Source organism: Mus caroli, unplaced genomic scaffold (genome assembly GCF_978045245.1).
Source record: "Mus caroli unplaced genomic scaffold, Mus_caroli_1 scaffold_9, whole genome shotgun sequence".
In the NCBI taxonomy this organism is placed as follows: domain Eukaryota; kingdom Metazoa; phylum Chordata; class Mammalia; order Rodentia; family Muridae; genus Mus; species Mus caroli.
In genome coordinates, this window is record NW_028227264.1 from 65336025 (window position 1) to 65363425 (window position 27401).

General features: G+C 46.8%; 2 protein-coding genes across 3 annotated transcripts in view; one reads left to right on the forward strand and one right to left on the reverse strand.

Annotated features, from left to right (window-relative positions):
• Reep3 (receptor accessory protein 3) overlaps nucleotides 1-11016 on the reverse strand; it is a 90643-nt gene extending 79627 nt beyond the window's left edge. The window contains exon 1 of the mRNA XM_021173853.3: nucleotides 10858-11016. Within this exon, the coding sequence (XP_021029512.1) occupies nucleotides 10858-10889 (32 nt within the window). The 5' untranslated portion in view covers nucleotides 10890-11016. The remainder of the gene's footprint in view (nucleotides 1-10857) is intronic.
• The window catches only part of Jmjd1c (jumonji domain containing 1C), a 155083-nt gene continuing 138314 nt past the window's right edge, over nucleotides 10633-27401 (forward strand). The window contains exon 1 of one of the 2 annotated variants that reach the window (XM_021173855.3): nucleotides 10633-10786. The gene's annotated coding sequence lies outside the window, so the exon portion shown is untranslated. Of the gene's footprint in view, nucleotides 10787-11086; nucleotides 11177-27401 lie in introns of those variants that run through there. The other variant, XM_029482356.2, reaches the window with a different exon arrangement.

Sequence of the window (27401 nt, forward strand, 5' to 3'; positions counted from 1 at the left end):
TAGGCGTGTCATGGTGGCTCATGGCTAGCTGTAACTCCAGTTACAGGGAATCGGATACCATCTTTTGGTGTGAACGGGCTCTAGGCATGCACATGGTAAATGGGCATACATGCAGGCAAGGCACCCGTATACACTGAAAATAAAATAAGCAAATTGGATGTGGTGATGGTCATCTGAGACTCTAGCATGCCTACATCAAGATGGGAGATGGGACCAGGACTGCCTGGAAGTTCTCAGAGGAGCAGCTAGCCTGCAGTTCAGAGTGCAGAGCACTGACACGAGGACCCTGTATCAACAAGGTGAGTGGTGAGAACACATACACTTGGGTCCTTTACAGCTTTCCCCCACATACTGTCAGTTCTAGTTTTGTGATTCACAGAGCAGAAAATCAGTACCCCTGTGGGGCAGCGGACCCTACCAGGAAACTTGGTAAGGTAGAAAGGGTTCAGAAACCCTGGCACCCACCTGAGCACAGTAGGAGTAGCCCTACTCTCCTGCAGAAGGCCCCTCCTAGTTCACCACCCTCCTAGTTCACCACCTAGACATCCACACTCTGAGGTAAGTTGGAGATCTCCTGGTCCCAGTCTGTGGGACACCTATGTTCCCAACTCCCCGGTTTCCAGCAGAGTTTGGACTCCCCGGAGCTTGGGAACCTCTGACTCTTTGGCTTCAGCCTGCCTTGTTTCTCATCTGGGCTGAGATCCCCATCCCAGGCTACATCCTCCCACCCGCTGAGCAATGCATAGGAGTTTTCTGCAAGCCCAGCACCCGATGGTGGCACAGGCTATGTGCAGTCTAGAATTATGTGGTTTTTGTCAGCCCGGAGCAGAGTTAACACACCCAGTGGAGAGGCGATAGGCAGAACCACATACCCCTTCTCCCACAGAGTCATATTAAGAAAGCTATTTTTTTAATAATCCAGTCCCTGAGGTTGTTCTTGGGCCTCTGTCTGTATCCCCTCTGCATGCTTGAAGGTTGTTGTGTATTGTTAGGTATGCTGCAGGCCAAAGCACTACTTTAGAAAGTAACCATATCTGGAGACACGGTGTTGACAGGGATAGTCAAGTTAAAAGGAAGGCAACAGAGCAGGCAGTAATCCCGCAGCCATTGCCCATCTATGTGAAGATGAAGGGAGGGACCAGAAGATGATAACACCAGAGGCGGCTAGCAAACCACCAGGAAGCAGAGAGGCTCCAAAGATTCCTGCTCAGTCCTGAGGACCCTGACTTCTTGTTACCTTGATCTCAGACTTCTGAAGTGACCTCATTTGTGGTTTTCTGATCTATCAGTGCCAGCAGGCCATAGTTCCCAGAAAAGTGACGTGCTAAGAGGTTCATAAAGCTGTCCATGGCAGAATGATTGATTTTACTTATGTGTACACAGAGTTATTTCCTAAGACTGGCACATCATTACTTGAAAACATCACCACACATTCTGCATGAGGACATCTGAACACCTCGTGACATGACATACTGGCCAGTACAAACATATGTCAACATCCTCCCTAGGACTTTCACTTATGATCTCCTTGCTAGTTCTGCCTTGGTCACGCTGCTGACTCTGGTAACTGTGGCGCTGGTGACATAATGGTAACCTTTGGCTTCATATTTCTACTCCATAGAAGTCCAAATCAGAATGTGTCTGTTTAGCCTCATAAGCTTGAATACTTGGCCCCTTGCTGGTGGAACTGTTTGGGAAGGACTATGGGGTGTTGCCTGGTTGGAGGAGGTGTGTCTTGGGTACCTTATAAGCAGCCTGTCATCCCCGGTGCACTGCCTCCTCCTTAAGGTTAGAGACAGGAACTCTCAGCTGTTCCTGCTACAGTGCCTCTGCTCAACCCTCATGGACTCTAACCCCCTGGAACCATCAACGTGACTAAATGCTCTCCTTTATAAACTGCCTGGGCCACAGCATCTTGTCTCAGCAATAGAAAAGTAACTAGTACAAAGTCCTAATATCTTTTTGTCTGTATGGTGCTGGGGATTGGACCCAACAGCCCAGACCTGTCAGGCATATGATTGACTGTTTCCAGTTCTGGTGGCTGACAACTGCAATCCCAGCGTTCAAGAGGCTGAGGCATGAAAATTTTGAGTTCAAGGCCAGACTGAGCTACAGAGGAAGGCCCTGTCTTAAATAAATACATTCCCCAAAGCCAAACAACAACATACAAAATACAAAGTGGAGAGCCCCTCCTCCAAGCTGCCCTCCAGCCTCACACAACTTCAAAGCTCTGCTGTGTCATGTAGAAACTCAGAAAATATGGTACAATACTGGGAATAGTGTAAGGCGATTTCTTAAATAATTCAGTAGTTTTATTACTCCTGAAAACATCTCTATATGGCATAAAGAAAAAGAAAGACAGCTTGGTTAGCGATCATGTTTTCCACAGAGCATTTAGAGAAAAGTCTATCCTAGTGAATTTCCTAACATCATTACAAGAATTCCAATGTCTCCCATAAGGGCACACGGAACAGCAAACAGAAAACAAGCCTGCCAGTTTTAGACGGATGTGCTAGGCAGGTGACTGTATTTGCTAAGAGATTATTTCTATAAGACTTTCTGTAACAAGGGAATGTATTCTCTCTCTCCCTCTCTCTCTTTTTTTCCTGAGACAGGGTTTCTCTGTGTAGCCCTGGCTTTCCTGGAACTTACTCTGTAAACCAGGCTGGCCTTAAGCTCACAGAGATCCACCTGCCTCTACCTACTGAGTGCAGGGATTAAATGTGTGTGCCACCACTGCCTGGCAAAATTCTGTTTGGCTATCTAGACTGAGTAAGTGAATTTTGAAATTTACTTAATTATTTACATCCTAGTACCCACATGTGACCACACTGGCCATCATAGCTTCCGGGTTCCTTCCTTCCCTTTGCATGGAGCCTGGGGCCTCTCAGCTAGTAGCAATTCTGTATATGAGGTGAAACAGGCAGGGCAGCATCTGGAGGCATCTGGGGCTCTTAGAGCCAATGAAATGGGGTATGATGTCTTGGTTCTCATGAGCAGAGACCAAGAGTTCTGCTAAATACCCCACAATGCACAGCGCCCTCAGAACAAGGAAGTACTTAATCTAAAACATCAATAGTATCGAGTGTAAGAAAACCTGGCATAGGGCTGGAGTGTCAGCTCAGCCCATGAGAGCACTTGCTGCTCTTACATAGGACTCAGGTTGGGTTTCTAGCATCCACACGCCACAACTTCTGGCCTCTGTAGGTGCCAGGTTACTCACACAGCACACAAACATATATGCAGGCATGTGCGCGCATGCATACACACACACACACAATTGAAGTCATATGTTAAAGAAAACATACGAAAAGGAACTTTTAAACTTTAAGCTAGGTGTGGAAGCTCATTCTTATGATCTCAGTTCAGGAGGCTGAGGCAGGAGGATTGCCGTGAGTGTTGGGGTACATAGTCGATGGTTACATAGTATAGTAGAGTGACACTTTGTGGTCTACTCCTTAGTTATCTTGATTGCTAACCAACAATGCCATCCCAACTGCCACATTTTCCCTGTCTGTAAGACCTGGGTGAGCATTCTGTCTTCCCCGACTTTCAGTCATGGTGGTCTGTGCAAATATAATAGCATGAGTGAGTGTTAAATATATTTCACTAGTTATAGATAAGTAGGCAAAGAACTTCACAGTCAGTTAATATGGTAGATAAGAAGATTTTTATAATGGTTTTGTTGAGCAATTTTGATTATTTATCTATTTACCCGAAAAAAATATAGAAGAGTAGTCTAGTACAAATGTGTAATCTAGGATCCAAAAAAAAAAGGCTTGTTATCTGCACTAATCTCTCCTCACCTGCTTATGCTCATTTTAAAGTATTTGAATTACTAAATATATGTTATTATCATTTAAAGATTTACTTATTTATGCATATGAATGCTCTCCTCATGCACACCCAGAAAAGGACAACAGATCCCATTACAGATGGCTGTGAGCCACCATGTGGTTGCTGGGAATTGAACTCAGGACCTCTGCAAGAGCAGAGGTTGCTGGAGAGTTGCTGGAGAAAGTCTGAGGTGACGGTGACAACTGTAGCAAGGGCTGCTGATATAGGAGATGAAGACCAAGCAAAAGGACATCACCACTGGAGGGAAACAGCAGCATCAGTGGGAGGGGAAGGGAAGCCTAAGCGATGGCGTTTGGGAGCATCCCACAGGAGTCAGAGTGGATACAGCCCACACAGTTTATTTATTCTCTTGCAGTATTCTTTTTTTTTTTTTTTTTTTTTTTGAGACAGGGTTCCTCTGTGTAGCCCTGGCTGTCCTGGAACTCACTTTGTAGACCAGGCTGGCCTCGAACTCAGAAATCCGCCTGCCTCTGCCTCCTGAGTGCTGGGATTAAAGGCGTGCGCCACCACGCCCGGCTCGTCTTGCAGTATTCTTAAGACAGTTATTTTAAAAATAATCTTATTATTTTATGTGTATGGTGCTTTGACTTTATGCATGTGTGCAAACCAAGTGCATGCTTGCTTGGTACCTGAGATCATAAGAGACGTCAGATCCCCTGAGACTGGAGTTACAGACTTGTGGGTGCTGGTCCTCAGTAACAGCAACAAGTGCTCCTAACCTCAGAGATGTCGCCATCCCTTCCTCTGAGGTATTCTTAGGTGAGAGAGGGAGAGAACTAACTGAAGAGTTGAGCAAAGTATTTAGCAAGATAAAGGAGTGAGAAAAAATAGCACGTAAGTATGCTTACAAGGAGAACCCGGCAGATGGGTAAAACAGAACATGAATTGTATGGCCAGGCAGTGGTGGCTCACACCTTTAATCTCAGCACTTGGGAGGCAGAGGCAGGCGGATTTCTGAGTTTGAGGCCAGCCTGGTCTACAGAGTGAGTTCCAGGATAGTCATGACTGCACAGAGAAACCCTGTCTCGAAAAACAGAAGGAGGGGGAGGAGGAGGAGGAGGAAGAGGAGAGAGAGGAAGAAGAAGGAGGGGGAGGAGGAAGAGGAAAGAAAGAAAGAAGAATATGCTGGAAAGAGGGGACATTGCTAGAGCATTGTTTCAATCTCCAAAAATATGTCTAGGTTGGCCTGTGGGCATGTCTGGTGGGGGGCAATATTCATAATTGTTACCTGATGTAAGAAGACCCAGTCCATTGTGGGTGTCACCATTCCCTAGGTCCAGCACCTTATAAGAGAGGAGAAAGCCAGAAGAAAGCAAGGAAAGATCACCGCCAAGTGTGCATGTGAAGCTTTAACTCCCCTGCAATGATGGACTGTCACCTGGAATTGTGAGTCAAAATACACTCTTCCTTCCTCTGTTGCTTTTTCTCAGGGTGCCCGTCACAGCCATAGAAATGAAACTAGAACAAACAGTTGAAGAAAGCAGGAGAAAGTTTTTACTACTACTACTACTGCCAGATGATATCATTATGGCAAAACAGAGATGAAAACATGTTAGTTATATAGAAGGAAATAGAGAACTCTCCATAATTCAATTGTGTATGAGAGGAACATAGTTACCAAACATCTGGATTTACATGAAGTTAAGAAAGAAAGAAAGGAAGAAAGAAAGAAGGAAAGAAAGAAAGAGAGAAAGAAAGTCAATATGTGTAAGAGCTGGGGATACAGTTCAGTGGTAGAACACTTGACTAGTGTGTACAAGGTCCTAAGTTTGAGCTCTAGTAACACCCACATCACCAAGAACAAAGCAAAACAAATGGAAATGTTATTATAGGGTGGGGGAGATGGCTCAGTGGGTAAAGTGCTTGCTATGCAAGCTTGAGGACCTGAGTTCAGATCCCCAGCAGTCCTGTAAGAAACCTGGGCATGGCAGATGCCCCTGTCACTCTAGTGCGTGGGAGGAGAGACAGGAGCATGGATCCCAGAGAAATCAGCTAGCCAACTGATGAGTTCCAGGCTCAGAGAGATCCCAGGTCTCAAATCATAAAGTGGAAAGTAACAGAGGAAGACACATGACATTGACCTCTGGCTCCATGTGCGCCTATATGTGCACACATACCTATCCATCACACACATCACTAGAACTATGAACCATATAACAAAAAACCGACATCCATGAGAGACGTAAAATAAGCTTAAAACATATTTCTATCCAATGTTAAATAGTCCGAGATTCCTTATCCAGTAAGGGACTCAGAGAAGACAAACAAGAAACACACAGAAGTGATCAAAGCACACACAGATTGTTTAAATAGTGAGATAATTAATAAGTAAATATTAGGGCAATTATTCAACCTCGATAATAAGATATGAAATACAAAAGAAAAAAGACCTATCATACATTACTAGGAAACAAAACACCAGTATAAGACTGTCAGGTTGCTTATTTATTTATTTATTTATTTATTTATTTGTTTATGTTTTCCAAGACAAGGTTTCTCTGTGTAGCTGTGGGTGTCACTCTGACCAGGCTAGCTTTGAACTCACAAGGAGGCCTCTACCTCTTGAGTGCTGGGATTAAAGGCATATGCCGCTACTGTCAGGCTGCCAGGCTGCATCTTGATAAAGTTTTTGTGCTTTGTTGATGTAACAGAAGACATGAATAACTTTTTGGTAAATAATTTTGCAGTTTTAGGCCAAGGATAAAGTTTCACTCAGAAATATTCCTCATGTACTTCTCCTAAGGAATTCCTCAAGGCAAGTGTGTGAAGGATGCTGTGGTGGTTTGAATATGCTTGGCCCAAAGCCGGGCGTGGTGGCGCACGCCTTTAATCCCAGCACTCGGGAGGCAGAGGCAGGCGGATTTCTGAGTTCGAGGCCAGCCTGGTCTACAAAGTGAGTTCCAGGACAGCCAGGGCTACACAGAGAAACCCTGTCTCGAAAAACCAAAAAAAAAAAAAAAAAAAGAATATGCTTGGCCCAGAGAGTCACACTTTTAGGAGGTGTGACCTTGTTGGAAGAAGTGTGTTTCTGTGAGGTGGGATTTTTCTGAGATTTCCTTTGTCATTGATTCCTTTACCTTAGACTTAGTCTCAGGCAGACTCTTCAGACAAAGGCAAAAAGCAGCCACATTTTCCAGCAAAATACCACAGGAAGAACCTCTAGGTCAGAGGTCCAATCCATTATCACCAAGGCTGGATGCATGACAGCATGCAGGCAGGCATGGTGTATGTATGGGGAGCTGAGAGTTCTACATCTTGATCTGAAGGCCACAGAAGATGACTACCGGAAACTAGGAGGAGAGTCTCAGAGCCCACCCCCACAGCGACACACTCCCTCCAACAAGGCCACAACTACTAAGAGTGCTACTCCCTGCGTCAAGCACAATTCAAAGCACCACAGATGCCCACTGCAGAATTGCACCTGTATTAATTATAGCGTTCCTTATAAAATATTATGGTATACAACTTTTGTATGTATAACTTTGATATCTAAACACAGGCTCAGGGGGGACAAAAGAAAATGAAATATAGTCTAAAATTTTTTTTTTTTAATAACCTCCTGCCTGCTCTTTTTTTTTTTTTTTTTAAAGATTTATTTATTTATTATATGTAAGTACACTGTAGCTGTCTTCAGACACTCCAGAAGAGGGAGTCAGATCTTGTTACAGATGGTTGTGAGCCACCATGTGGTTGCTGGGATTTGAACTCTGGACCTTCGGAAGAGCAGTCGGGTGCTCTTACCCACTGAGCCATCTCACCAGCCCCCTAGTCTAAAATTTAATATGTAGGTTATTTGGCTAGTACGTGCTTCTTTGTTCTGAAAGCAGCTACTGGCACCTATGGAATAATTACTACCCACTAGATGCTGCATGTGGACATTATATACGAGAATGTGCCTTATCTTAGGGGGTGAGTCACAGTGGTAGAACTGATATTTAAAATCAGACAAGCTGGTTTGAGTTTTGATTTGTGTACAATGCTATAACACAGAAGCTACGAAAAGTTAGGGAAAGATGTGTGTGTGTGTGTGTGTGTGGTTTCCTCAATCTGTGAGTAGTGCCTTCAGAATACAGGCAGTGTATATGAATTTAGTATTATGAGGTATGCTCACGTTACCGTTCCTTAAAATTTGCTCACCTGGAGAACTGGTTCAGAGGTTAACAGCACTTACTTCTGCCCAGGACCCAGGTTTTGGTTCCAGGATTCAAATGGCAGCTCACAACTGCTTGTATCTCCTGTTTCATGGGATCTGACATTGCATTCTGACCTCTTTGGGTTTCTGCAGAAGCTTGGTACACATACATATACTCAGGCACACCCAGGTGCAGGCAGACACACCACACCACACCACACACACACACACACACACACACACACACACACAGACACATTCACACACAGAATCCATTAAAAACCACTCATTTATTGGTCTTGTAATGTTTAAGTAAGTTGATTTTGTGACAATCAATTTAAGATGAGGAGACTTTGCTTGCTTGTCAAGCCTAAGTCCCTATGCTCACCCAATCCCATGGTGGAAGGAACAAACTGACTCCCACAGGTTGTCCTCTGACACATTACCCCAAGGCCACCCCAAAACGATAAATTAAAAAAAAAAAAGGCAACTTAAGCTCAGGTGGGCTCAGTACAGTCAGAGGGGCTACACAGCTACTAAGTGGAGTCTAAGTCCGAGTCTAATGTATCGTTCTTGTCCTCTGAGTTGTACTTCACGGTCTGCAAAGAACTGTTCCTTAATCTTGGGAGTTCAGGTTTAGATAGGGTCCCTTGTCCTTTATGGTGCCTCCAAAGGCTCAGGCTGAGAAAACTGTCTGACCTTGTTTAGGCCCAGCTGGGCATTTCAGTAGGTTAAGAAGGAGATATACAAATTCTATTTCACAGTGCGGAGCATGTGCCTAGGTCTGTGTAGCTATTAGGACAGCTTTCACATTTAGAGACAACCCAAGCGCAGATGGAAACACACACACACACACACAGATGTTCTTTGACAAATGTGCTGGACCCGAAGTTCACTAAACACATTTCCAGACTCCTGATTAATACATGTTTTAATGACCTTTAAAAAAAAAAAGTCACATTTGCGTGCTTCCCCTTCACCCCAGACCGTCAATTCCACAGGCTGACGGAGCAGGAGCGCATCCTTCCTTCAGTACTGGACTCAGTGTTTCTGGGATTATAAAGTCTTCATAAAACAATGGCCTCTCTTTCTCTTCCTGCTTTTCTGGCTCTCACTCTGTAATCTACCCCAGCTCTGGTTTACACCAGTCCACCTATCAGAAATCTTTTCCTTCTTCCTCTTTGGCGGTCTAGATCGGGTTCATTCTTCAAGGTCTATTATGAGTGTAATCTCTTTTGCCTTCTTTGATGACGCTCCAACCACAGATAATTTCTTCCTTGTCGAACACTGGGTATTACACTAGGTATAACCCTCATAAGACCTGACATTCTGACCTGTACAGTAGCTATCTGTGGATGTGAAATGTGTGTCCCAGTAAGATCTCCTACGTGGTACTGACCTTTGTACTGGAGGTAACATAGCACTAGAAACATACGCCCTTTCACCAATTAAAAAAAAATTAAAATCTTATTTGATGAATGCAAACTCAAGGTGTTCCATAATTTTCCACCATTGAAAATGGTCTAAGAGATCAAAAGACAAACCCAGTTTCTTAATGGGGCTTTTAATTTGAGGGGCTAGGCCAAAATAGTTGAGGGACTTCTGGTAGGTTAAGAAAGTATGCCTGGATTATGTGGAAACCTGAAGACTGCCTTGGAAGAGGCAAAACATAATTTGAAGGCACCCGCGGCATAACTTTATTTATCTGTGGCTTTAAGATGAATACAAGAAGTTCAGAGGCTTTAAGGAACATTTTATGAAAGGGCAAATTTTGAATGCATTGCAAATTAGGTTACCTAGTTCACTTCCAAACGAAATAAAAGCAAGTTAAAAAAAATTTAGCTCCTTCTCCGTAGTGAAAATAATAATAATAATGCCCAAGTAATGTTATTTTCTCCCTTCAAATTATAAGCTCATCAGCGAGGCCTGTTAACCTCATATAAACATTTCATTAAGATACTCAGATGACACTACTGCTACATGAATAATGAATCCCCGTCCCCAGGCTTTACCTAATTTACGGCCCTTTATTTGGTGGCTTTGCTTTAGAGCGCACAGGGTAAGGTGAAAGATGGGAAGAGAACCGGTTTAACTTGTATTCAAATACCTTTGCAGATTAAACAACACATCTCAACTTTTCCCCCTCCTCTCCCCATCCGCAGATCTCGTTTGTATCACAATCAGTGAACTGAGGAGATGACCCGAACAAAGGGGACTGGCACCTGCGCCTTCTCCATTGCAAACATTTCTTCCCACCTACGGCCCTCCACGGTCAGCGTTTGGCCGACCTTTCTAGCGCAGCTCTTTCCCAGGTCACCTCGGGACCCCTGAGCAGGACTCTGCAGCCCGGGCTCAGACACCGATCTCTCCTCCTCCTACACGTGACCAAGCGGCGTGCGCCGCGGACAGACACCGCAACGCGGTAGACCTGGTGACAAAGGCTCGGGCGCATCCGGAGTCCCGCCGGCCTCCCGCGCTCAGCGTCGGCGGAGCCTGCGCAGGGCGGTGCCGCGCAGCGCGGGCCGCGGGAGCGGGAGCCGCAGCCGGGAGCGCGCCGCGGAGCCGAGCAGAGCCCGCCGCGCGCAGCGCCGGGCAGCGGAGGAGCCGAGGAGCGGAGCAGCGCCCGCCGCGTAGCCGAGGAGTGGAGGGGAGGCCGAGGAGAAGCCGAGCAGAGCCCGCCGCGCGCCGGGGAGCGGCTCCACGGAGCAGAACCCGCCGCCTGCCAGTCCGTTCGCCCGCGCCCTGCTGCTCCCAACGCCGCCGCCGCCCCGGAACCCCGCAGCGACTCGGACACGGGTGAGCAGGCCGCGGCCCGTGAGCTTGGCTCCGGCAACCGGGCCCCAAGCGTCTTCCCCGCCCGTACTTACACCACGGCTCGGGAGATCATCCAGGACACCATCTTTTCGGCCGCTGGGCCGCTGACCGCAGGCCGCGCGCTTCCCGCTCGCGCTCCCCGGGGCCGCGCTGGCGCCCTCGGGAGCCGGCCCGGTGTGTGCGCGCGGTGCCCGGAGCCGCCCGGAGCCCGGTCCCCCGCCCGTCCGCCCCCGCCCGCGGCCTCGCCGGCCCAGCCGGCCCCGCCCCTGCGCTCCGCTGATAGGCGGCGGCTCCGGGACCCCGGCGGGCGCTGCGCTCCACCGACCTGCGCGGTCACCTCGCTTCCCCGGGCCGGGGGACTCCGGGCGGGCGGTGAGAGCGCGTGGGAGCCGAGGCCGGGGGCGGGGGAAGCCGGGATTGTGAAGTGTCTGGCTAGGTGCGGCTCCGGTGCTCACCGGGGCTCGGCAGCCAGGGCCTACCACAGGCCTGGGTTGGCACGGCGAGGCTCGTGGTGCAATGCAGGGGCCAAGGGAGAGCGTCGGGGGTCACGTTTGGAGTGATGGGTTTGCAGGGATGGCGAGGCTGTTCTGGGCCCCTTGGGGCACCTTTTCCATCAGCGTCATCCAACTCCTGTCTGTCTTGCCTGCCACACAGCCTAAAACGTGGACCCAGGATTTCCGACCCGTGGTGCTGTTTACAAGTGTCCTTATTTTTTTTTTCCGTCACGCGCGCGCGCGTGTGTGTTACCTCTTAACACTGTCCAAAATTTTAAGCTGACCTTTAAGTTACTGTAGGTGTTTTTTTTTTTTTTTTTCTTGGTCCCCTGGTGGAAGCAATAGTAAAAGTTCTCTAAGCTAGAAAGAATAATGTCTGTAATGTGGTGCTTGGAGCCTTTAATTAAAGTCCTAGAAAATATGATGGCTCATTTTGGGACGTACTGTAATTTAATCTTTTTGTTCCCCAGTTTCCCCATAATAAAAAGAGGCTAATAATACTCTTGCTTGCCTCCTGCTTTTCAAGGATGATGTAAGGTATTGCTAATTAATGTGTTTAGGAAGGACTCGGATTTGCCTGGGATGGTATCAAGGGACAGGGATAGGTTACCATGAGTGCCTTGTAGTTCATGAGGCCTATAAATTAAGAAGAATTTTGGCCATGAAAGAAAGCAGCAGGGGAGGGATGGTGGTGATCTCTTGTGATCCCAGCACTTTGGAGGAGGTGGAGGCCTGCGGGGTTTCCTTCCACAGAACCAGGAAGAGAAGTCCTCAGCTGCTTTCTGCTCTTCCGCTCCTTTTTTTTTTGTTGTTTATTTACATTAAGAATGTGTGTTTTTATTTCAGGGGCTGCTGTGATTGCGTTTGTCCTGGTTTATTTAGTTTGACCATTGTTCAGCGTTACTGGGGAGATGTGCTTGCCCTCTAAGCAGCACTTTTTCTGGCACATACCTTCCTTGTCCTTTCATGTCCTTCCATGGGCAGAGCAGTCTTGTAATGTCTTTATTTACAGCCTTTCGTTCCTCATCCTTAACATACCTTTTCCCCTCCTCTCTTTCCTTAGCTAAGCTGTGTTTTCGTGCCCTTGACTGAATTGCATCATTTTCTTGGATGTTTTATTTTCCATTCTCTACCTTTCTGACCTCTTAAATCCCCCCCCCCAATTATGTACATTCCCTGCCCCCCACCCTCCCTCATAATTTATCCCTTAAGTTTCTGGACTCCTTTCACTCCTCGGCATTTAGTCTCTTCTGCCTGTTTTGCAGCGGTGCTGGCTCTTGTTATTGTTTGCAGGACACAGCCCCCTTGTTCCTATTTCAAAAAGCCACGGGTTGTAAACCACCTACCTACCCTGGGTTGCTACAGTGTTGTTGAGTCATCCTGCCGCCCCAGACAGCCCTGGAGTGTTGATTCTCCTTGGTACCATGGAAACGGGGGTTTAGAGAACTTAACTCTTTAGCCAGTGATCCCCATAGTTCATAGGTAATCGAGCTGAACTCCAGTCCTTTTGAGTCATACCTGAATTGGGTGTGAGTTGGTTAGTCCAGGGGGATTGCTCTCTAGGGGAAAATTAGCAAGCTTCTTTTCTTTGTGGTTGTGACTGGCATTAACCACTAGCAAGCAGGTGGGGATGGATCTGGGGATGCTACACTCTGTGCTGTGTGGGGGACATCCTGAACAAAGACTGTTCCTGTGTCCTTCCTGGCTTAGGAAGATCATGCTTGTCATTCCTGTAATTTTTGTCATCGCCAGAGCCTGACATTTCCACTTTATAAAGTCACAGTTTTAACCGTGACTGAAGTTTCTTGTCTCTGTCTCTGCACACTCCTGTTGTGTAAATGAGAAGGGAAGGTTGTGTTCACCACTTGATTAAGAGACATTTTTGATAGTTGTGTCACGTGGAGTCCTCAGCAGGTTTGCAGCGCAGTCACGTCCAGTTCCTAATCATTTTGTCCCAGCACCCATATGCTGACGGGCCTTTGTGTAACTTATTTTTATTTCCCCTTTCCACTTTACTGGTTTATCTAGATAGATGGATTTGTTTGGAGTTGCCTGTACAGGGGGTTTCTCGGTGCGTGTCAGCGTGTTAACCGGAGGGCCATGCGGAAACTGATACGGCTGAGAACTATTGACCTACATAAGAGGCAGTCAATCCTAGGAGGAGCCTCTTGTGGAAAGCGCCCAGCTTTTAGAGGTGGCTGCTTGCTGTTTGTTACTGGACCTCAGATACTTGAGATCTGCTAATTGATGGCTATTAGATATATGCTTCAGTGTGTAAGATGATGCTATAGCCTTATGTGAGAAAAGGGAATACGGTATCTTCTGCCCAGCAGTGTGAGTGTGTGTGCGCGCCAGCACGCGCGCGTGCGAGCGCAGTTGCCTGTGCTCCTTGCACCAAATGAAGGCCAGAGGGTGTCAGGCATATCCTATCCTCTGCTGCTCTGCCTTATTCCCTGGAAGTTGGGTTACTCTGACCTTGGAGAATTCATGTTTTCAGCTAGGCTGGTACCCTGCAAACCCAACTAACTCTCCCGACTCTGCCCCTCACCTCACGCACTGGGGTTATTATAAGAACAGGGGCTGGAGAGATGGCTCAGCAGTTAAGAGCACTGACTGCTCTTCCACAGGTCCTGAGTTCAAATCCCAGCCACCACATGGTGGCTCACAACCATCCGTAACGAGATCTGACACCCTCTTCTGGACTGTCTGAACACAGCTACAATATACTTACATATAATAAATAAATCTAAAAAAAAAAAAAGAACATGGATAACCAAGTCCAGTTTATGGGGCTGGGCAGTGATGTGGGTGGGGTGGGGTTGCTGGGGTTGGAACTCTGGCCTTCATGGTTGAGCGGCAATCACCTTTAACCACTGAGCCTACTCTGAGTAGCTTTTATAATGTGGCCTTACTTGGCATGCTTCCTCCCATTCCACATGGAAGCTAGGGAAATATTTAAAGCTTTGTTTGTTTGTTTATACATTTCATCAGTGTTTGTATGCTGTGTGTGCAGTGCATCCTTCCTGGTGCTGTGCCAGGACCACTGGATATTGAGCTCAGCCTTGGTGTGGGAAGCAGTGTAGGTAGGCTGGAGGACATTTTCTCTGGAGACCTCTTGCTCTTCCTCATAATGAGATGAATGGTGAGTCACTGTTAGTTTTGTTTTGAATGACTATGTTAATGGGTGGTGATCAAATGTAAAGGGCTTCAGGACTCATTTAAAAGTCTCACTCTCGATACCACTTCCTCCTTTAGTTGTCCTAGGAGATAGTGGAATGTACAGCTTTTTGCATGTTAAAGGAGCTCGCTTATTAGCAAATCAACAGAGAGTAGGAAAGTACCTGCGGCATGGAGAGCCTCCCCGGGTATAGAGCAGAATTACAGGGTAAGGAGATAGTATCACAAGTCTTGTAATTATTAATGAGTATGCTAATGAGACTGAATACTGGGTCACCTTCCCATTTCTAATAGGGAAGTATTTTTAAATAATTGAAAAGACTTTCATCTGTAAGGCTAAAATTACCAAATTACCTTAATAGTGACTTAGAGAGTAGTGGTAGAGAGAGAGGCTTGGGAGAAGAGACTTTCTCTATCTGCCCAGATGAACCCCTGCTCGCCTGCCTCTTTCAGCCATTCTCCTTTGGGTGTTCCGGTTACCGCAGAGGTAGAGTTTGGTATCCTGCGAGGGTTGAGTCATAAAGAGATGGTGAGCTGAAAAGTAGGGTAAGATTGCATTAGAATAGGCAGATTAGGTAGGGAATTACACCATCTTACCGGTATTGATCAGAGGCACCAATCAGCCTTGGGGAAAGCCAAATGTCTCTGGCTAGCTCTCATCTTTGGTGGCTAGCTCTCTAGCTCTTGGCAACTCGCCTGAGACTCGCCATTGTCTCAGGTCTTCTTCACATTTAGGAAGTAACCTCACCTGAAACCTGGATTGAGACCAAAGAGCTTGCTCCCTCTCTTCCTGGTTAAAAAAATGATACTCTGTCAAGCAGCACAGAGACTCTGAGGTGCGCTTGAAACACAGTAAATTGAACCACACTTCCTTATTTTGAACTACAGTTTGGTGAATTCAGAAAACTGGAGTTTGTGAGCTGATTCTCAGTCTCAGAAAGCTAAATGATAATTCTATCCCAGGACAACTTGCCTACCATTCGAACAGGAGAGTAAAGGTGTTTATTTGATGTTGCCCTGTGACTTGAAACACACCGAGTAAAGTCGAGAAGTGGGATAGTAGAAATCTAGTCCTTTGTTTCTTTTCCTCCAGTTGTCCAGTCCTTTCAGAAAATCCACTTTTTATTTAAGTTCTACCAAAGAGAAGGAACAAATTATGTAAGTGTCTCCTCTTGGAGAAGATACATGTGAGAGGCTTTTGTAATATCTGCCTAAAACAAACAAAAAACCCAGCAGATTTCCTATGTTCTGAAGTCCCTCCCTTCCTTGCTAATCACTTGAGGACCGTGCTTAGGTGTAAAGTGGTTTGATGGACAGCTTCTTGACAGAGTAATATAAGGAATTCAAGAGACCACCATTTCATGAGCAGAGATGCAAAGATCTTCAACAAGAGGCTCGCAAACAGAGTCCACCAATTCGTGAATCGTCGTGGTGCACTGTAACAAAGTGGGACACCCCAGGTGGACCAGTCTGAGGTGGCAACAGAGATGTCACTTGAATTAATCTTCACACACTGAGAAGCTAAGAAAGGAAAACAATATGGTCATGTCCAAACAGGCAAGCTAAACACTTGACAGGTCCAAGACCAATTCCTTATGACAGTGTTTGATGGACAGGGCTAGAGGAGGGTTCAGCGGTTGGCTAAGAGCAGCAGCCAAACTGTAGCTCATCATAGTTCATGGTGAAGAACTAACTGGGTGCTCTCTTGCTAGGGGAAGGAGAAAGACAGATACCACCATCAACATTGCTTTTCAGCCATGAATAGAAAATAGGCCAAAGATCTTAAGAGACACCTTGTCCAGGAGGAAATACCCAGGACAAACAAAAATGCAAAAAGCACCACAGCCCCATCCCTCACAGGTTAGCGAGGTGCAGGGGGTTGGGTGGTGCGTCCTGCACCTATGAGGGGTGGTCAGGCTCACAGCTCTGGGGCCACAGTGCTGCCCGAGACATAGTACACGAGGGAAGCAGCCCACTGACCCATGGCACGGCCAGCCTGAGAGACGGTTTCTCCCGAGTCAAATCTGCTGGCCCAATGATCCTGATACCCTCCAGTATCTGCTTCTGTTGCAGGGAAACCTGCATGTGTTTACAGGAGCTTGAGTCACTGTTGTCGAAAGTCACTGGTGACCAAGATGTCCGTTAGTTAGGTGGTCTAGATAAATTATAGTAAGCTCAGACAGCGCTGGAGGGAAGGAAACAGCTTAGCCCAGGAAACCTCACTCTGCATTCTTATGAAAGAAACACTTCCTGAGAAGTCTGGGTCCTGTGTGACTTCAAGCACAAGATCCGAAAAGGCAGAGAACCATGCACAGCAGAAAGATCCCTGGCTCTCAGAGTTAGGGAGTGGGTGAGGGCTGAACAGGCAGATTTGATATGCAAGAAAACGTTTCTGTTCTGGTCCTGCAATGATTCATAGGCTCCATGATATATGTGCTAACATCTGTAGCAAGATGTTACAAGATTGTAACAAGATCAGTAAGGCCCTATTTGTAAGCTGTGGAGTATGAGTGAAGATGATAAGTCTGTGTGGCCCATGGATGGCGCCAGATGTGCCTCCCTTAGCTCTATTAGTATTTCTCCTCCTCATTTTTTTCTTCAGGTTCAGGCTTTGTTTCTAAATCCTCGCCTTTAAAAAGTTGCTTCTCATTCATACTTGTCTCGTTTCCCCTATGTGATGTCGATCAAATTAATTGTGGCAAATCCTTGCTAAGGAGTTGATTGGGCTGGTGAGGTGATGCAGCAGGTAGAGATGCTTGTCCTAGGACTGGCAGCCTGAGTGTGATTCCCTAGGATACACGGGGAGGGGCGGGGGGCAGGGGAGGGAGAGGGAGAACTCTGACTACTATAAGTGGTCCTCTGATCCTCACAAGCATGCAATGGCACAAACTTGATACACACAGCGTAGGTGCACAGGCAAATAGTGCTTGTAAAAGGAGGGAGGGCCAGTGGAGGGAGGAGTACTGTATGTGTTCACATGTTAATCAGTGCTGTCAGCTCATATGAATTATTTTTCTTTTTTTTTTTTTTTTTTGGTTTTTCGAGACAGGGTTTCTCTGTGTAGTCCTGGCTGTCCTGGAACTCACTCTGTAGACCAGGCTGGCCTCGAACTCAGAAATCCGCCTGCCTCTGCCTCCCAAGTGCTGGATGAATTATTTTTCTATCGGGTCTCACTATGTATCTCTGGATGGCCTGGAACTCACTCTGTATTAACTTCCAGAGATCTGACTGTCTTCTGTCACTTGAGCGCTAGGATTAAAGACTGTACCCAGCCCCAGTGTCTTGATCTTGATTATTAAGGAAACCAGCTCACAGGTTCCTCGGCCGTGTTGCTGAGAGTGTGCTGATGATACTCACGGGTTGTCTGTGGAGAAGGCAGAGGTGAATTTAAATATCTCAGGGGACAGCTTGCACACGTTTCCATATTTCCATGGACGCCGGCTGGGCTTTTGATGATGCCTTCCTCTCGAGACACGGTCTGGGCCTGTTGTTTCAGACTGTATCTCCTGGCTCCTAACCTTTCCTCTGCATAGTTCAAAGCTGACTCTATTGGTTGTGCCTCAAACTTATGTGTGTACAGGACTTCTATTTAAATCACGTTTGGCGCTGCCCGAGTCCATTCTGTGCTTTCAACAGGTTAGCCATCTCATAATCTCTAGTTGGGGGTTAGAAACTTTTAAAGCACATTGGAATTAGAGCTGTGATTAGTTATATTAGAGGGTTGATGGGGTTACCATAGACCTTTAGCTTCTGCTAAAAAGCCCAGGCTTTGAGGAGGTCAGTCCCATGGCTCCTTCAGTTTCCATTCTTCCTGCTGTGAGATTTTGTTTTCATCTGCCCTCTGTCTGAGAACCACTGGAGAGAGACCCTGCATCTCTCTCATACCTTTATAGGAAGTCTCCGCACCTCCTTGTTTTCTCAGTTTTTAATACTGGGGTTTGGAGACTTACCCACTTTTGTTTGTAATCCTGGTCCCTCGGTTTCCTCTGCTGTGTAAGGTTGTCGGTGTCGAGTGTACGCCAGTATTCTTTTCATCCGGCTCACTGATTGTTGCCTTGAATGTTTGGAACATCTGTTGCTGCTGTTGTTCTGTTTTTGCCTCAGCTACATACGTAAATGTCTATGACATGTGTCAAGTAGCACATCCTATTCTAAAAATAAACCGCAGGGGGATAGATAGGCCGGCGGCAGAACCCGCTCTGAGCATGTCTAAGACCCCCGTCTTGACTCCCAGAACCCAAAACATAAAAGAATAAAAACAAACTGTCGACCCTGAATGGCTGCCATCTGTGTCCCGCCAGCTGTCACTCTGACAAAATAATTGAAAAGTCACCTCAAAGGGAGGTTCAGAGGTCTCATCCAGGGTCACCCGGCTTGATTTTCTTCCTGTGCCTGCCTGAGGCAGAGCTTCATGGCTGGGCACCTGCTCCCCAGAGCCGTTCCACTCTCCACTTCTTGGGAGGAGGGGAAGAGGTAGGCCAGGGTCATAGTATTCTTCAAAGTCAGGTCCATCCTTGACCTCCCCTCCCCCAACTCCCCAAGTTTTAACCTCCTCCCCCTAGTAGCTAGAGACCAAACTCTAACACCTGAGCCTGGCAAGAACATTCCAGATTCAAACATAATGCCGTTCATTCCAGCAGATGTTAAGCTTCTTGACAGCAGGATGTGCCTTACACACCCCAGTTTGCCTTGTTTCGTGGTCCTCCCAGTAATCTCGAGACCACTTCACTGGAAGGCTGGGTTTAGGACCAGGTCTAGCGCAGGCCAAATGTATATCCGCATACATTAAAGGCCATACTTTAGATGGTTTGCCTTAAGGGGATTATTTATAAATTGCTAAGAGAACTAAACACGGAAGCGTATGAGAACTCTTGATAAGTGTACACTGTCACAGATGTGAGGTGTTTTGAGATGGGTAACAGTCCATCGCACATAACCCAGGCAGCCTTTGCAACAGAGAGACCATGGAATTTGGGAGCCACATACTCTCAACTATAGAACAAGGAAGGAGCATATGGGCAGCCAGTGACGACTGCCAGGGTAGCATGCCACGTATACTGATTTGAGGAAATTAAAAAGGAAGGGAGAAACTGTTCTTTTTGAAGGAACAAACCTCAGCTCCTCCAAAAAGGTGACCCTGGGTCTCCTATGGGGAAAATAGAACAGGTAAAAAGAGCTTGTGGGGTGCGGGGGGAGACACAGAAGGGCTAGCCGCAGTCGGTTCTACAGCAGGCCCTAGCCAGGAGTCTGCTAGTCCAGTTGGCACTGTCAGATTGCACAGGTCACAGGCTGGTTCTTTACCAGCACAGGTCACAGGCCGGGTGTGTAGATGTCCCCTTCACCCTGTCTGTCAGGTTGTGAGACCCTGAGACCCATTCAGCTACTTGCATCTCTTCTCTGTGCCCTTTTCTTTCTTTCTTTCTTTCTTTCTTTCTTTCTTTCTTTCTTTCTTTCTTTCTTTCTTTCTTTCTTTCTTTTTTTTTTTTTGAGACAGGGTTTCTCTGTATAGCCCTGGCTCTCCTGGAACTCACTTTGTAGACAGGCTGGCCTCGAACTCAGAAATCCACCTGCCTCTGCCTCCCGAGTGCTGGGACTAAAGGCGTGCGCCACCACGCCCAGCTCTGTGCCCTTTTCTTTTTCAGTCCTCTCTCCCCGCCCCAGCTGTCTTGTGTTGCGTCAGCCCCTGCCAGGTTTTTCCAGTGCTCAGTAGATACCCTTGGCAGCTCAGAATCTCAGTGTTATCAGTTACTTGCAAAGAGAAAAAGGCCAGCTGGGCAGTGGTGGTGCTCACCTTTAATCCCAGCACTTGGGAGTCAGAGGCAGGTGATTTCTGAGTTCGAGACCAGCCTGGTCTACAGAGTGAGTTCCAGGACAGCCAGGGCTACACAGAGAAACCCTGTCTCGAAAAACCAAAAAAAAAAAACCAAAACAAAAAACAAAAAACAAAAAAAAAAAAAAACCAAAAAACCAAAACCTAAAGGATAGAAAAAGGCCTAGGGTAAGGTATGGGAAAGGGCACCGTGCCCTTCTGTGCCAGCTGAGGTGTGTCTAGTATTTAGAGACTCCCCAGTGCTGTCTGTTCTTGAGATGTCCTTGCATTGTAATGTTTGAAGTGTGGATAGCCATGTCAAGATGCGTAAAGATAGAGGCAGTTCCCTGGCTGTAGTCTGGGGGAAGACCCTGCTCCAGAGACTGTCTGCTTTAACTTTCTTGGCTGTCTGTCAGTATTTCTTTTTAGACGGTATGGGTAGGGCCTCTGAGAGAGGGAGATGCTACAACCCACTGTCAGCAGGGGGTGGGCACTGGGAGGAGTAGTATGAGCAGCTTAAGGCAGAAAGGGTGGGAAAGATTAGAGTTTCTGTGGCCCTGCCTTGGGGGCCAGAAACCATGGATGGGAAAAAGGAAATTGTATATCATGATGTGACCTCATTTCTCTTGCTCTCTGTCATTAAATTCTACCTTTCTGAATCAGCGAGCCTTCTCATCCACAATCTCCTGGTCGCCTGGCACAGCAAGCAGAGTGGGCTTTCCAGTACGTACGTGAGAGGGTCCTGCCGCTTACCCTCTTCCATGACCTGTGGCTTCCCCAAGCTCTGGTTAGATTCTATCTTGGCTCACGGAACCCCGTGTGCACTGATCTCCTTGTGTTTCCAAAATTGATGGGTTACTATCTCTCTGCCCTCTTCCTGATCCTGTGAACCTAGCATTGTACTTCCTTCCCTGGGGCCTTCGCTGTTCCCTGTTTCAAGACGAGCACCTGGCAGGTTCAGCTGGAGATTCTGACTAAACACTGCTCCTCAGACTGTCTACTTAGTGTGGTCCAGATTCCAAGGCATCTCTGTCACCAATTACCCAATCTCACCTAGCCTCGAATGGATTACCTTACTCCATTGTAAGCTTCTGTTCTTATTGTCTGTCTCTTCTTCCTCCAATTATGCTGTAGGTTGTTACTTCAGGAATGTTGTCTGTCCTGTTTCACTGTTTTGGTCTCAGTGCCTGTACACACCCAGCCTTAGGATTTCGAATGGCTATTTATACCAGAGAAGGCGCAGAAGCAGGCTGTTCATGATCCCGTGGCATTTGCCCTCAGGGCACAATTTATCAAATCAACCAAAAAGTGCTGAATAGAACCCAAATCAGCGGTCATGGGCCGACCAGTCTAATGTCTTGGCAGAGTGTGGCTTTTAGCAGTTCAAGTGGGACTTATTGAGGAGGCAGGCTGGGGGAACAGGACATAGCTCACCCATACCTCTTGAATCCATTTCAGAATGATCTAGATTTCAGAGAAGGCTGTGCTGGAGACCAGGTAGTTCCAGGAGCTGCTGAGAAGGTTGGAGGAGCATAGCTCAGCTGTCTGCTTGTCAGAGAGCAGGTTGGTTAACAGCCAGAGAATTAGAGTCAAGGCGGGAGCCAACCGAACACTCGGGGTTTGCAACAAAGAACAAACAAACATGGGTCACCTTGTGCTGTCTTCATTCAGCTCGCCTGCAACTGGGGTGTTGGAGTGTAGGATGAGGAGGGTGGCAGAGGGATTGGACAGGGCTTAGGGTGGGTGAAGAAGACTTTGGTGTTGGAGCAGTGCTGTGCTGATAGATCTCTGCAGATCACCCAGGTCATCTGTCCACTGTCTTCCAGGCTTCACAGAAAGGGTCTCCTAATTGCTCTCCTGCTCCCAGCCCTGCAGTGCAACCATGCCTTTTGTCAAAGCCCTTTAATCATTAATGATTTCCCTTTTTTTAAAAAGTAAAGATTGCAGTGAGAGTACAGTTTGCTGTCTATACCGAATTGACCTAAGTTGAACTAAAAGCCCCAAGCCCGAACAGAACCTCATTCTAGTTACTGCCCTAAGACAGCTAAGACAGCTAAGTGGCTATTATCTCCTGTAGATTTCTGAAGGATTAACGGTGGGTGTGAGCTCTTGGAACCTGGCTGCCCGAGGCCCATTCATTTCCCAGGCTCTCTGTCCTCAGGGCGCCATCCTCCAGGAGCTGGGTTTGTTTGCTTGGCTCTTCAGACCCAGTACCATTTGCAAAGTGCATGTGATGGCACTACTTCACGCTGAGTGATTTGAGCTCTCTCTAGATAATAATGCCTTTTAGCTCTTGGCATATTGCCCGATGCATGGTCCGTAAGGAGCAACGGTTGTCTCGTTCTCTGAATGATCTTGCAGAATTTGGACCTGAACCCCAAATTAAAATTTTATTTTACTTAACGCAGTGCATGGGATCAAACTCAGGGCCTTGGCACATGCTAGTCAAGGGCTCCATGGAGGTAGGATAGAAAGAGGGGGTGAGAGGAGAAGCGGAGGAAGCCCCCTTCCTCCGGAGTTTGAAGTTTCTGCAGCTGAGAATTCCAGCTCACTGATGAGCATTTGCTATGGAGGTTGTTATACAGAGACTTTCTTTTATATAAAGACCTTCCAAATAAGGATGTTAAGATAGCCATGAGCTGTGCTTCAGGCCAAAGCCTTTATGACCCTCTCTCCTTTCTCAGCTGTAAACCTACAGACTTCTAGGAATAAAAGCTCTCTGTTTACAGTAAGGGCACCTTGTGCTGCACTTGTGACCTGGCTCGTGACCTGGGCTTGTGCTATCTGCCTATATTCCTACCACAGCCCCTCCAGCACCATCTCAGGATCTCATTGGCCAGAAATGGTGAAATGTTTCCTGACAGCACTTCAGGATGTCACCAAATCCTATAGATGGCCACTGCTAAGACATCTAAATGTGACTTGCTTGATTCTTAGAGAGAAGACACTCATATCCCCTCCAGGCTTGTCACTTAGTTTTCTTCCACGCTCCTCTCTATTAACCTTTATACGTAAATTAGTATTAATTCTCCTTTTGAAAAACATCTGCCTCACTTGGTTTCATTCTGAAATTCTTTCCTGTGGTAAAGTCAGGAATCCCATCCTCACTTGAGTAGAAGTCTTTGAAAACAGCTCCCTAGGCCACTGTGGTGGTAGCTCTTGGTAGCTTGTGATAGCTCGTGGTATTGTGGGGCTTCATCTCCAGCCACTGCCAGTACCATTGAGCTGCACATGCAGCCCAGACTTTGTTGTTTTTACTTCCAAAATTTGAGTCTGTTTCTGTGAACTCCAAAAAACAAACAGCAAAGAAAGAAAGAAAGAAAGAAAGATAGTTTAGCAAAGACTGTTTTACAGTGGCGGTGGCAGGTGGAGGGGGAGCTGAGGACTGGCAGGTTGTGAACACATATCCTATGTTAAGTAAAAGACTCCGCTGTGCTTTCCCTGTGCCTAGGGCGATGGCAATAGGCCTCCTTCAGTACTCAGTGCATTACTGCTCTGCAGTAAGGAGCTGCTGGGGTTTGGGGGGGTACCTGACTGGGTATATGGACCTGGAAGGAAATTTGCACTGTGGTAAATTCCTAACAGTGGTTCTGACCTCAAGTGTCTTCATGCAGTCCGGGTCTTATGATACATTTCACAGTTCCTGTCTGTAATTAATACTTGTATAGCTTAGTGAATAAAGTGTGTTTTCTTGGTCACCATTGGCATGCTATTTCAACACAGTGAGTAAAACATTCCCCAGGTCAGCACTTTTTACTAACTTACTTACTTTCTTTCTTTCTTTCTTTTTTTTTTTTTTTTCTATTTGATTTCTGTGCATGTGTATGTATATCAGAGGATGACTCAGAAGCCCTCCTCTCTTCCCACCATTTGCGTCCCGGGTTCAAACTCAGGTTGTCAGACTTGGTGCTAAAGACCTTTACCCTGAAGCCTTCTCGCTGGACTTGGGCTGGTGAGGTAAGGTCAGTGTTGGCTGTGCAAGTGACCTGAGCTTTAATCTGGGAACCCTTGGTGAGAAGAGAATCAACTAGAAACTGTCCCTTGACTCGCACGCATGCTGCTGCCCGCACTCCCTGTGCACACAGTATGACAGCAGCATGTGCACTGAGCGGCATTTTTGAATACTCGTGTGCTTCTTTCTCTGTTGCCTTTCTTCCCCTCTTCCGTCCTGCTCTACAACGGAAAGCGTGTTATCAGGCGGTTTTGTTGATGAGTGGAAATTTGATGGAAAAGTCCCATTTGTAGGAAAATGACTTAAGTTTGTACAGGGCCTTAGATTTAGTGTCATTTAGAAGGAAATAAGGGGGTCTGGGAGAGATGGCTCAGTGATGAAGAGCACTCGCTGCTCCTGCAGAGGACTCAGGTTTGTATCCTAACACGTGCATGGTAGCCCACAACCACCCGTAACTCTAGGTACAGATGAAATCTAGAAGATTTCATTCAGGTTGGTCTTTTTTTTTTTTAATTTATTTTTCCGTTATACTTTTGTGGTTGGGGGCTTAAAAATGTGTTTTCATTTGATATGAAGGCTGCGAGTTTTCATCAATAACTACCTTGTTCTCCTTGGTCTTCAGTAAGTTTTACTTACACGTTTGACTTAAGTTTAGGGTTGGGACTGGAGCTGATTGTTGTGGACCAAGAGCAGAGGAAATACAGTTATTTGCAACGATACAAGATGATTCCTGCCCAAGATCTCTCCGCTAGGTGCTGGCAGCAGGGTTGACACTAGTTAGCGGGACCCTGCACATTTGTTGATGGGCGGTTGGCTTGTTTCCTTATGCAGCATTAGAGTTTAGGGCTCATAGGGGCTTGCAGCTAGAAATGTGAAGACCACCCTGATGCTCAGCCGGACGGAGGGGTAGGCTCCTTTCTCTGAACCACAAAGTTTTCCTGGACCCTGGGCAGAGGAGAAAGTTTCTCCTTGGAGACTAGAGTGGCTTTCTGGCCGGGCAGAAAGAACCCAGGGGTTTTATTATCAGTGGAGAGAGAATGGCTGGGAAAATTGAGGTATCTGTAAATGATGTATTTCTGGATGAAAGGACATAGTTATCTGAAGGGGAGATCAGAAGGAAGCAAGAGGTATGCCATTCCAACAGCCCTGCAGCTTTTGCGTGTATCTGCCTCAGATGGGATCCTCCTGAGAGTGCTGGGAAAGGGGGTGGGGAAAGAGTCAGTAGGGGCTGAAATCTTAGCCTGTTCATGCCTGTTAGTCATGCAGCAGACTATGCTGTGCAGCCATTATTCTGAGTAACTTACGTGTGATGTAAGCTCTGTGATACACTCTTACCTTTTGGTGTGTGTGGGGGGCACATACAGGTCACCAGGATCAGTATGGAGTGTGCAGTTTGAATGTATGTGAATGACGTCATTCTACCTTCATGCTTTGACTGGAGCTAAAGGAGCTCTAAGTGAGTCTCATGTATTCCTGTGCGCTTCGGAAGTTTCAAGTCTGAGATGATAGCAGTGTTTTAGTTTGGATTTCCTTGCTGTGAAGAGACAGCGTGACCACCACAACTCTTATAAAGGTAAACAGTTTTCAGAAGGGTTAAAATGTTGACATTTTTTATTTTACTAGGGGCATAAAAGTTGATTTAATATTAAACAGGAGGTTCCCCCTCACGTATTCGAGGCCCTGTTTGAGGCTGTTGTCTAAGGATGGGAGGTCAGAGGAGTGGTGCCGGTTGCTCTTTTACTCAGGCCTTGACACTCTGCCTGCCTCAGATCTGGTGCCTGTGGCTTCATTCTGGGTGTCCATCAGATTCAAGCCTGGCTGTGTGTCAGGTTGTTTCATTGACATTTGAGGAACAGCGTGTGGGCTTTCACTGTGCTGAGTAATGTGGCATTTTTATTATAGAGACCGCCATGCCTTCATGCCTGTCTTCTTACAGTGTGCTTTCAACAGTAAACTTGAGGGGTAGGCCTGGCGATGCACACCTTTCATTCCCAGCACTCTGGAGGCAGAGACAGTTGGCTCTGAGTTCGAGGCCAGCCTGGTCTCTGTAGAGTGAACTCCAGGGCAGCCAGGGCTACATAGAGAGACCCTGTCTCAAAAAACCAACAGAGCAGCTAGAACAACAACAGTCTACTCTGTGAAGTGGTTACAAGCATTGTCGGTGAGTGACTATGAGGATTTTGGAGTGAGCGCTTCTCAGTCTGCCAGACCACTTCCTGATGCTGATCTTGGAGGGGTGGTTTGCAGTCAAGGGCAAGTTAGCAGCGTCTTCTTGAGGAATGACTGCTTTGATGTGTTTAGAATAGGGGCTAGCCCAACGTATGTATGATTTTTATTATGGCCAGACTCAGCTGTGACTGTAGAGTTGATTGTCTGGTTTCCTCAGTTACTCTGTGAACCCGGGCATTGCCCTTCTTGCTAGCCTAGCCCTGTGTATGCGGAGTTATCTTGATTGAATGCAGGCATTTATTTCAACTGCTTGAGCCCTGGAAGAGCTGGTAGTTTTTATATAGGCAAAAATTAGAATGTCTCTCTGGGGAGCGGGAACCCTGGAGTGCACACAGGAGCCGCTCTATTGGGTCTTCAGAGTGCATTGACTCAGCTCTCTTTCACTCCTCTGGAGTTCAGACTGTCTCGGTCCTTCTCTCTCTTTCTTGCCTCTTTTCTTTTCGTTTCTGGTCTTGTGCTTGAGTCTGACATGAGAAAACATCTTTGTAAATGTCTTGACACAGACCTGAAATCAGTTAACCATTTTCTTAAATCACTGTTCCCTTGATCGGACATGGATTGAGGTAGCACAGATGGGTTACAGTCCTTGATACTTGTTTTTTTTTTTTTTTTTTTTAATGAATGGCCTCAGGAAGTAAGTGTGTGTGTGTTTCCGTGATGTGTCATGACAGCACCCCACTCCTGCCTGTCCTTGTTATTGTCTGACTGCCCTCCCCCATTGTAAGAAAAATACCCTCCACTATTGCATATACCAGCAGGATTTTGCTGAAGGGACCCTGGTATAGCTGTCTCGTATGAGGCTATGCCAGTGCCTGGCAAAATACAGAAGTGGATGCTCACAGTCATCTATAAGATGGTACACAGGGCCCCCAATGGAGAAGCTAGAGAAAGCACCCAAGGAGCTGAAGGGGTCTGGAACCCTATAGGTGGAATAAC